Below are 11,266 nucleotides of genomic sequence, written 5' to 3' on the forward strand. Positions count from 1 at the left end.
AATGACGGCTTTTGATAATTAACAAAAAATGTGCTTGTTTTCAAGTTGTATTGACTTGCCTTATATTCTACAACGAATAGTCCTATTTTCATTCACTATTTCTTAGTATATCTCTAATATAACTTTGGACACAACGAATATGGAATCTACGAACTGTATACGCATTCAAGTAATCACATTTTTACTCACAGTTGATAACTGTTTCATAGTTGTCCATTGAACTCTTATCAACAGCGTGATTTCTATTAATACTTTTTAGTTTTCAGTCCATTAAAAAAATAATTATTATACACATATATTATTATATTTTAATTGTAATTCGAATTCTTAGAAGTTCGCAACAAATACTGAATGATATAGCAATCGGATTGACTCTATTAGAATTTCAATCAGTAGAACATAACATTTTTTTGAACACTAAAATTTTGAACACTATGCGCTTTTGTAAATGAATTGCAATATGAAGCAAAATTTAAGTTATTTCGTTTAATTTACACAAGCAGAGTTTAATTTATTAAGAATCATAAATCGTCGCATCTGCATTATGATGTTGGTAAAGCTGAGGACCATTCAATCAGTCGCCCCATTCCCAGTTCCATTCCATTTATTTTGTCTCACATATTTGCTTTTACTTTTTTTTCATAATGATTTTTGTTTTAAATCACAACTTTTCTCTAAAATGAACTTACTCTGTGTTAGTTCCAAAACATACTGAAACACAACGATTCACTTGCTCTCGTTTATATACTTTCCATATAAGTAAATTTGCACTTTAATTATCAGTTCGCCTTTAAGTCTATTATGAACACAAACATACAGAAGGCAGAATTTTTAAATATATTTGAAATTAAGTTCGACTCACAAAATTTTTCAGAATAAATTAGCAACAGTTAATTGTTCTTAGATTTGGACATAGTGACACTTTATTAGGCTGAAACTGACAGATTAACTGCAACAACTACAACAGTGTGAGTGTACTTTTGAAATCCCCATGGCAAGCAATTTTGAAAATTATTTTTAATATTACAACGGCAAGTGCCCACATGGGGAAATTGTGGAAAAATTATGCCGCGAAAATAATAAATGTTAAGTCGCGAATGATGAACAGTGTAAATGTACAATAAATGGAGCAGTTGGTGTCATAAATTTTCTTCAAACTATGTTTTTCTTGTAATTTTTTATTTTTGTATTCAATGAAAACCCAATTAAAATGAAAACCCATAACTAGAGGAACATAATCTTGTAATTATGAATAATCTGTGACGCTGTACTCGTATACTAACTTAGAAAAATATAACCGTACACTTTTTCCAGTATGTACGATTATACATGAATTTTATGCGACCATTCAATTTAATTGTAAAAACCTTTATGTGAATTTTAGAACAGATTAAGCTCAGCAAAGTTACAATTAGCATTAAAGAATACTTTCTAAGTATTCATGTCTGATAAGTGCCGACTTACACCAGATTTACACACGGAAACATCATGAAAGGAGACACTGGAAATTCTCTTTTCATGTTTCATTCGCGGTCACACGGGAAAAATTGTTTTCGGCATCATTTTGATGTTTACTACTTCAGCATCTTCTGGTTCGGATATATTCTACAGCCCGCTAACATGTAAAGCGGAGAACGTTCGTCAACAGTTTTTTAAATATTTCAATGAGGTTAAATAATAAATAATTTGTTGTTTTTTTATTTACATATATGTATAAATGTGAATAAGAAAAAAATTAATTAAAAATACTTCATATATAAATAATTAACTTAAAACTTATTTGAATATTTAGAAAGGGGGGGAAAATTAGGATTCAACATTTACATGCCCCATAACTTTTAGCAAAAATAATCCTGCATTTCCTAAGCAGCGTTCGGATGTTTGGCATCGTTGATATCTACCTTTTGATTGAAAACCAAGACATAACTCAGAACTTTCTCTCAACAAAGAAGAAAACAAATGAAGCAACTGTCAAAATTGCTTTAAGATTGGAAATCCGAATGAGATGCACAAAGCGTGTCGCCAGTACGGGACAGAAATTCCCGTCTCTCTTCCGCGGCTGTCCTTCTCCAACGAACAAAATGTTTCCCTATGTAAATGGGCACTAAGGTTGTATAGCAACTCAGTATTACATCAGTTGTTTAGAGCTGACATTCCCTTAATCTACTTGTTCTTTTCTGTAAAACTGCAACGAGATCTTGCAAATGAGATCAAAACTTAGTTTTGCGTTCAGACTTATAATAGGTTCACATATAACCAGATTATCTATTATTCGAGCTTAACTCCCAATCCGTAATTAAAAAGCGAGATTATCCGTACAAAATTTCACTCCCGAAATCCGAGATCATAAAATAATTTTATATTATAAAGATACCTTTTTCGGAACAACCCTGTGTTTCCTGTGTTATCAATAATTATTATTACGGATGTAAGGAGAAACGCCAACGTAAAAACTAAATAAAATGGACGCCGGCAAAGAAAGGAGGTTTGTAGAAAAAATTCGAATAACATTTTTGTAACGTGCGTGGCTCCATAGGCGCTTTAGCCTGCTATTCTGCGATAACCGCTTACGCGATTTTGGCTGAGTTTAACAAAGCGCGCCAGTCGTTTGTTTCTCATGCTAACCGGCGGCAGTTGGAAACACCAAGTGAAGTCAAGTCCTTCTCCACCTGATCTTTCCAACGCAAAGGAGGAAGGTCTCTTCCTCTGTTACCACCAACTGGTACCGCATCGAATACTTTCGACATGACCCTGCCAACGTAGCCGCTGGATCTTCATTCGCTGCTCTGTATCTATGTCGTCGTAAATCTCATACAGTTCATCATTCCATCGCCTGCGATATTCACCGTTGCCAACGTGCAACGGTCCAAAAATCTTCCGCAGAATCTTTCTCTCAAACACTCCAAGCATCGCTTCATCGGATGATGTCATCGTCCAGGCTTCTGCGCCATACGTTAGGCCGGGCATGATGAGAGCCTTGTAGAGTGTTACTTTTGTTCGTCGAGAAGACTTTACTACTCATTTGCCTACTTAGTCCAAAGTGGCACTTGTTGGCAAGAGTTATTCTACGTTGGATTTCAAGACTGACATTGTTATCGGTGTTAATGCTGGTTCCTAAGTATACGAAGTCCTTTACAACCTCGAAATCATAACTGTCAACAGTGACGAGGGTGCCGATACGCGAGTGCGCCGACTGTTTGTTTGAAGACAGGAGATACTTCGTCTTATCCTCGTTCACCACCAGACCCATTCGCTTTAGCCTGCTATTGCTCATTATAAAATGTTATTTCGAATTTCGCATGTGTTTGCAGCTATAATTTTTTGCAACCTCAATGGACGTCGTTTACGGATTTCCTCCAACTGTCTATTACTAGCAGGAAATTGCGCACTTAAATTAACGACTGCTTCTCTTAAACTTTTCCGCACATCGTTAATAATAAATTAACAAACTAAAAACACTAAAATATTCCATCAAACCAATTTCTATGAAAAAGAGAAGCCTTTCAAAATAGTCCCGACAGGTGATTCAGGTGATTGTTAATTTTGCAGCTAATCTGCTATATGTGAATGGATTAGGAGATTAATTTTTTCCGGATTTTTGCTAATCGCTGCATATGTGAACATACTTTTAGAAAATATATCGGATCGTAGAGTTATCAAACGGCGCGAATACCCCCATTGTATAATTTTTGTTAGGCTTGTTTTGAAACAATAAAAAACCGGAGGTGGTTGCTTAAATTTGAATAACATAAAAACAAAACAAATTGTTATCGTAGTTCCGCACCTTTTCAGAAAAACAACTGTATGCGAGTATAAAAATATTATTTATTTAAAAGAACATAAATATGTATTTATTCTCGTGTGCCTAATTTCTTCTGCTCTTTGATCTTATTTGAGATGTGCTCTACGATACTGCGCTTATACATATTTCTCTTAGTTGAAGATTTCAGATAACCAAGGTCTTTCAGGGTCAAGGAGGGCAGTTTTCAGCTTATTTTGTGGCATATACACAAAAATTTTAATAACAGAATACAGCTAAACCATAAAGAATGCAAATGTATTGCCTGATGCCTTATCTTAATCTACACATTTGAGAATCTCCAGCCATACGCCACCGTTTTAAATTGTTTCTTGTTTTTGTTTTTTTAGCTTGAGCGCGGATGTTACTTGAAGATGCTGTGGATGTACATTTGTACGTTTTCAATTATTAATGACGTAATGACGTACGTGAACGATCATGGGTACTGATAATGTCTAAATATTTTCAATATGAATGATTTGCATAATTTGAATTAAAAAAATCTGAAAATATATTTTCGATATTTCCCCAACAACTTACATGTGTTCTTATCAAGCACGTACCCAATTAATTCGAAATACAAACAGAGCTGCATAACAATTAAATTTAATTTTAAACAAATTTATACTTGAAATAAACCCGTAATTAATCCGTTATCAAGAAAAGAAAAAGAAACGTGATAGAGATTTTTTACAGACGTTTTAGTGAAAATTTTTTAGTAACTGCAAAACATCAAAACTGTAACATTCGTTTAGTCGATTTGTACATTTTAAATAGAACAAGAAAAATAAGCAGAGTTTGTGAATACTTATTTACGCGATTTGGCTCCGGAGCAGAGCTCTATCTAAGCCTTACCACACCAGATATCTGGAATATCAGATAGCGGAATTTCTGTCCGCTTTCAAATGTGTGACAGAGAGGAGATCCAAAAGATTTCCTTCACTTATCAGCAAGTTAAACGTAAAATAAAATAACTTTTAATTGTTTGCTTTTACGTAAGTGATGCAAAAACCAATTGATATGTTTGTAATATTGCTTTAACTCATCAGATTATTTATATATTCGGCTATGCAGCTATCAGGGAGCGAGTCCCGACATTCTTGAACGTATCGGCAAGTGAATGAACAGTAATTACGTTTCAACTGAATGGACTTGAAATGGGAGGGGCACACGGAAATTGAGAAAATGATATTTTTGCTTAAGTAATCGCAGTTTTTAGCTCACAGTAATTTCAGTTGCATTTTGCAGCAGCGTTAGGCAATAGTTCATGAAAAAATGAGGAATAGTAAAAATGGGAATAGAAATACGTAATTCACCATGTAAAGTGTGAATCACCATTCGAATTGCGTTAAATATATCGATATCAAGTAACAAGTGATAAGGCTGCGTGTAAATCTCATAATAATATTACACTGGGTAAATATTTGGAAGGGTGAACATTTTGTTCGTGGAAGAAGGACGAGGAAGAGAGAGAGGTTTTTGTTTCCCGTACTAGCAACACGCTTTGTTCCTACGACAGTCGGTTCTACGTAACCGGAACGACCGGGATTTATATCCAGCCAAGGATTATCACTTCAGTAGCATTCCTCGTATATGCGCGGGGAATGTTTATGCTGCTACAACAACAACAATAACAACAACACGCTTTGTGCTTCTTATTCGTATTGTCAAACTTAAAGACGTAAACGCCAAAAGCAATGTATGCTACCGAAAAGAATTTTGTCCGTGTGTCCGTGAATGAAAAATCAAAAGAGAATTTCTAGTGACTCCCTTCAAGATGTCGCTGTGTGTAAATCGGGACTATGTAGTGATTAGCAATAACTCCACAAAAATTTATCTATTCGTTAGCATATGGCAGATTAACTGCAATATTGACAACCAACTGTGAAAACTGTTTTGAAAGGCTTTTCTTCATATAAATTGGTTTGGTGGAATATTTTGGTGTTTCTGCTTTGTTAAAACAAGGCAAAGAGTTAAGTAAAGTTAAGAGTAGTTAATTTAATTGTGCATTTTGCTGCTGGTAAAAGAAAGTTGGAAGAAATCCGTAAGCGACGTCTACTGAGGTTGCAAAAAATTATGGCGGCAAACGCGTGCGAAATTCGATATTACATTTCATAATAAGCAATGACAGGACAAAGCGTCTATGGACACACGGTTTTTGCTGTAATAATAATTCAATAATATCTAACAAAAATTTGATTAGAATTATGTCTACAAACCTCTTTTCTTTGCCGGCGGTCATTTTATTTAGTTTTTACATTTGCAATAATAATGATCGATAACACTGAAAACACAGCAACCGTGCAACAGCAAAAAGTATGTTTATAATCTGAGATTAGTTTATAATTTCGAATTTCGAGAGAGAAATAGTTTATGGGTAATCTCGCTTTGTAATTACGGATTGGTAGTTAAGCATGAAAAAGTAGATAATCTAGTTCTGCACCCATTATAAAGCTCAAAAATGGTAAAAAATTCGTCATAATATCTTGTGAGTGAAAACTAACTTTTCGCAAGTGACTTTCGCCGCCGTAGGCGAATGGATTGGTGCGTGACTACCATTCGGAGTTCAGAGAGAACGTAGGTTCAAATCTCGGTGAAACACCAAAATGAAGAAAAACTTTTTTTCTAATGGCGGTAGCCTCTCGGCAGGCAATGCCAAACACCATGTCTATTTCTGCCATAAAAAAGCTGCTCATAAAAAATATTTGCCGGAATAAAAAAAATATTTCGGAATTGGCTTGAAACTGTAGTCCCTCCATTTGTGGAACAACAACATCGCACAGCACAAATAGGAGAAGGAACTCGGCCAAACACCCAAAAAGAGTGTACGCAACAATAGCATACATATATATATATATATACTTTAAGTTGTATATCAGTAATAAATAATTAATAAATACTTGAGAGATATATAAAAAAATGATGTTACATGTCGCAGTCGTAAATCGTTTCCATTGCGTGTTTGATGAAAGTCAACTCTAAAAAGTGAAGTGGGTGAAAAAATATAAAAAAATCATTTTGGAGTTAACATTTTCGTGCTTACACATTTGTATTCATTAAATGTATTATAAGAAATAAATTATTAAACGGCAAGACCAAAATCTTCTGAGTCTCAGAGACTTTTCCTGAGACTTATTTAAACACTTCGTAAATGCGTCGAAAAATTTCACTCTATTTTCTTTATTAGAATCAAGAAATATTCATAAGATATTGAAAATTATGTTGAAACAAAACAATTCGTGTGTTTTCTTTTTAACTCGTTTTAAATCAAATAAGTGTTAAACTAGAATTAGGTTTATATCTAAATTTTAGTCACGGCAACCAATCAAATTGTCTCGATATTGACAGACTGCAAACATTGCTGTCATGTTTCGATACGAATGCAATAACAAAAAACAAAAACAAATCATGCTAATAAAGACGTTTGTGAACCACTGGTACAAATAAAAACAATCGATTCATCAACAAATGTGAAAAACAAACAAAGCTACACAGGTGATTCCGTTGACATTTACAAAGTGACGTGTGCACTTGGACTTGTAAAATTATGGTGGAATTTTCTTGAACATAGCAAAGTCGCGAAAAAATCGACGAAAAAACAGTTAAACAAATTAATTTTAATGGCTTAAATTTAGTGCCACCCAGTGTGACTTTTATGTGGACATAGTTTGAATAATCATTAACAATGTCTAGACAAAAGCTGATTGTATATAACCTTGCGTTGGTTGTTTGCATTTTGTTGGGCAATTCTATTGTGGGCACAAGTACAAACAATGCTAATGGCACTGAGGGAGCAGTGGCAAATAGTGACAACATAAATGATACGATATTCCCAAATGACTCAGCAGCTAAGCATTCGCCAACAGGCAACCAGAATGTAGCAGAAAGTGGTGGCGCATCCAAGGAGATACAGAATAGCATACAAGCAAATACCACAGCCAGCCAATTAAATGTTACATCTGCAACGAACACATCCATATCAGGAGTACCGATCGCGAATTCAAATACTACAAGCGGCGTGCCAACAAACACGACTACGACTATAGCGCAAACGGTCGCAAACAGTACGCAGAATGTCACAACACCTACCGCTGATCCGCCACTACCAGATCAACATGCCGTGGAGCAGGAACACAATTCATCACTTTCGCTCTTCTTCGTCATTTGTGTTATTATGTTGGGTATTTTGCTCATACACTCAATGCTGCAAACCGGCTTCCAGTATTTACCCGAAAGCATTGTGGTTGTATTCCTGGGTGCCCTAATTGGGCTCCTACTCAAAGTGATGTCAGGTGAAAATGCGAGCTGGAAGCGTGAGGAAGTTTTTTCGCCGACGGGATTCTTTTTGGTGCTGTTGCCGCCAATTATATTCGAATCTGGTTACAATTTGCACAAAGGCAACTTTTTCCAAAACATTGGTTCGATTTTAGTATTTGCCATATTTGGCACGACCATCTCGGCGTTGGTTATTGGGGCTGGCTGTTATTTGCTAGGTGTGGCGGAGGTTGCATATAGGTGAGTCATTATTGTTGAATTAAAGGTATTATCTGATGAAAAGAAAGGAATAGCTTAAATTTACTTTTACCTTGGAAGCCAAATACAATAATTTTTTCAATTATGCCCTCAATAAAACTTTTATTTATATTTCAGGCTTGACTTCTCTGAATCTTTCGCATTTGGTTCGCTAATATCGGCTGTGGATCCAGTAGCCACTGTGGCCATATTCCACGCGCTCGACGTAGATCCCATTCTCAACATGTTGGTGTTCGGCGAAAGCATATTAAACGACGCCATTTCGATTGTGCTTACCACATCGATCACCCAATCGGCCAATACACCCGCTAACACACAGGCGACCACAGGTGAGGAAATCTTTTCCGCACTCCGAACATTCTGTGAAATGTTTTTCGCCTCCGCTGGCATCGGTGTAATTTTCGCGCTTATATCGGCGCTGCTGCTGAAGTATGTTGATTTGCGTAAGCATCCGTCGCTGGAGTTCGCCATGATGCTGATGTTCACCTACGCACCTTATGTACTGGCTGAGGGTATACATTTGAGCGGCATTATGGCCATATTATTCTGCGGCATCGTCATGTCGCACTACACACATTTCAATCTCTCCACCGTCACACAGATTACAATGCAACAAACAATGCGTACCCTCTCCTTTATTGCTGAAACCTGCGTTTTCGCATACTTGGGACTGGCCATATTCTCATTCAAGCATCAGGTAGAACTCTCCTTTGTGATCTGGTCGATTGTGTTGTGCCTAATCGGTCGCGCGTGTAACATATTTCCATTGGCTTTCTTGGTGAATAAATTCAGGGAACACAAAATTACCAACAAAATGCAATTCATCATGTGGTTCTCAGGCTTACGTGGAGCCATTTCATATGCGCTATCCTTGCATTTGGATTTGCCCAATGACGAAACACGGCGTGTGCTCATCACCACAACGCTAATTATTGTGCTCTTCACTACGCTTTTCTTCGGCGGCTCAACTATGCCGCTACTGAAATACCTCAAACCTGGGAAAAAGCGTCGCACACGCTCCGGACGTACTGCCAACTCTACGAGCGTTGTACGCAATGGGGCCTCGCGTGCACGAAAACGTACAAAATCTATATCGCTTTCGAAGACTCGTGAATGGGGACAAGCCATTGATTCTGAACACTTATCCGAATTGACGGAGGAGGAAGATGTGTCCTTTGCACAAACTCGTGTCGGTGGATTCGGTCGTATGGATCGTAAATTTTTCATACCATTTTTTACGCGTCGCTTCAACAGCCAAGAGCTGCATGAGTGCAAGTCACAAATGGCCGATTTGACCAACAAATGGTATCAAGCGATACGCATTAGTCCGCTGGATTCGGACGAATCGGACGAGGAGCTGGGCATGTCGGCGAGCACGAGCCAAAGCACATTAACTGCGCCTCGTTCTTAAGTGTGAGCCGAGGTAGAAAAGGGGCATTAGAGTGGAGATGTGCAGTGGTTGATAAGAAATGTGGAAAAAGTTTATTTCTTGTTTATTATTTGGTAAAGTTTAAAATCTTTCACTTAACTGCACATTTCCAGAGTCGTGAATTAGTCGCAATAGTAGAACATATACATGTATATGTATACATAGGCTACTTATGCATATGTAAGTATGTATGTTTAAGTACTTTGTGCTGTGAATGCCGGAGTGAGAGTTCAAGAAAGTTGTATTTGCCTAAAGAATACTGGGATTTTTTGCGTAGCTCAAAACTTTAGAACGAGTATTTTTAAGAAAAAAGTTATATTTTAAGTTATTACCTAAGCAAGTACATACTTGGGCAGGCATTTATATATGTATGCGTATATGCAAATGCTACGTTAGGCTTATAGCTGCTGAAGGAAGCTGTTGCTTGCATTCTTTATTTCTTACTTTGCTTTAAAATCCAAGTGGGTTTTGTTAAATCGGTGGCGGGTTTTTTCTTTTTTTTTAATATGTTTATTTATAGATATATTGCATACATATGTACATAAGTTTAGGTATTTATATACAAATTCGGAGTACACTTTTGAGCTGTGCTAAGCACAAAGTAATTTTCTGATTTCACTTAAAAAGTTTAACATTTTTATTTTAGGTTATGAACTTTTCAGTATTTGCAAATGTCACAAAAGCTGCTCTGTTTGCTTTTGTATGAATTTATTAATGCGGTTTTGTTTGTTTACTAACGCCTTGAAATATTTAGGCAGTTACATTTAAGCTTGAATGCAGCCATATTCAGACTTAAAAATGTGTCCTTATTTAAACAAAAGTCCAACAATTCGTGTCATTTGCTGCATGTCATTTATGCAACAATCAGTTTGAACGCAAAGTTCTACGCCAAAGAACGAACATACTGTTATATGTTTGTATTTAAATGTATTTAGTGATAAGATATATACTATTGTATTTTGTGATTTTTTGCAACTTAAGTGAATCGAAAACCAAAAAGGTGTATGTAATACATAAATTAACTAAATATTATAAAATACGATTAATGAAAATAAAATTGAAAATTAACAGCAAATAAATGTGATAAGCACTAGCAAATTCATTTCGGTTTTATTTCTTTTGCATTTTCATATGTATTTCTATTTAGATTCCAGCAACTGTCTGCCTTATGACACACACCTTTAGGTGGCTAGGTGAAATGGTTGAAGTGCCAGACTGGCACTCCTTAAGTAGCACTAAAGCGCCGTTTTGATACCATTATGAGACCTCCAACAGGCAGATATCTACAGTCAGCCATAACTGTTGATATAATGGAGAAGATTGAAGGGATTTAGGTTGGCGCTCTGCCCCAGGCTGTCGAAGAAAGGAGCACCCAGTGATCTTAATCGTCTTGCTGTCAAAACCGGACATTTAGAGAGAAACTGCTCAACAGTCTCCTTCTCTGAAAGGACCCCACAGCTTCTGCAATGGGGGTTAAATGGTAACCCTAGCTTTTCCGCGTGTGT

The 11,266-nt window shown here is 36.4% G+C and overlaps 1 protein-coding gene across 1 annotated transcript; it reads left to right on the forward strand.

Annotated features, from left to right (window-relative positions):
- The first annotated feature begins 7,153 nt into the window (after positions 1-7,153).
- LOC128863496 (sodium/hydrogen exchanger 8) lies at positions 7,154-10,851 on the forward strand. The gene is made up of 2 exons (XM_054102690.1): positions 7,154-8,314; positions 8,450-10,851. Exons 1-2 carry the CDS (start codon positions 7,485-7,487, stop codon positions 9,741-9,743), a joined length of 2,124 nt encoding a protein of 707 aa, XP_053958665.1. The 5' UTR covers positions 7,154-7,484; the 3' UTR covers positions 9,744-10,851.
- The last annotated feature ends 415 nt before the right edge of the window (positions 10,852-11,266 follow it).

Source organism: Anastrepha ludens, chromosome 5 (assembly GCF_028408465.1).
Source record: "Anastrepha ludens isolate Willacy chromosome 5, idAnaLude1.1, whole genome shotgun sequence".
NCBI classification, from domain to species: domain Eukaryota; kingdom Metazoa; phylum Arthropoda; class Insecta; order Diptera; family Tephritidae; genus Anastrepha; species Anastrepha ludens.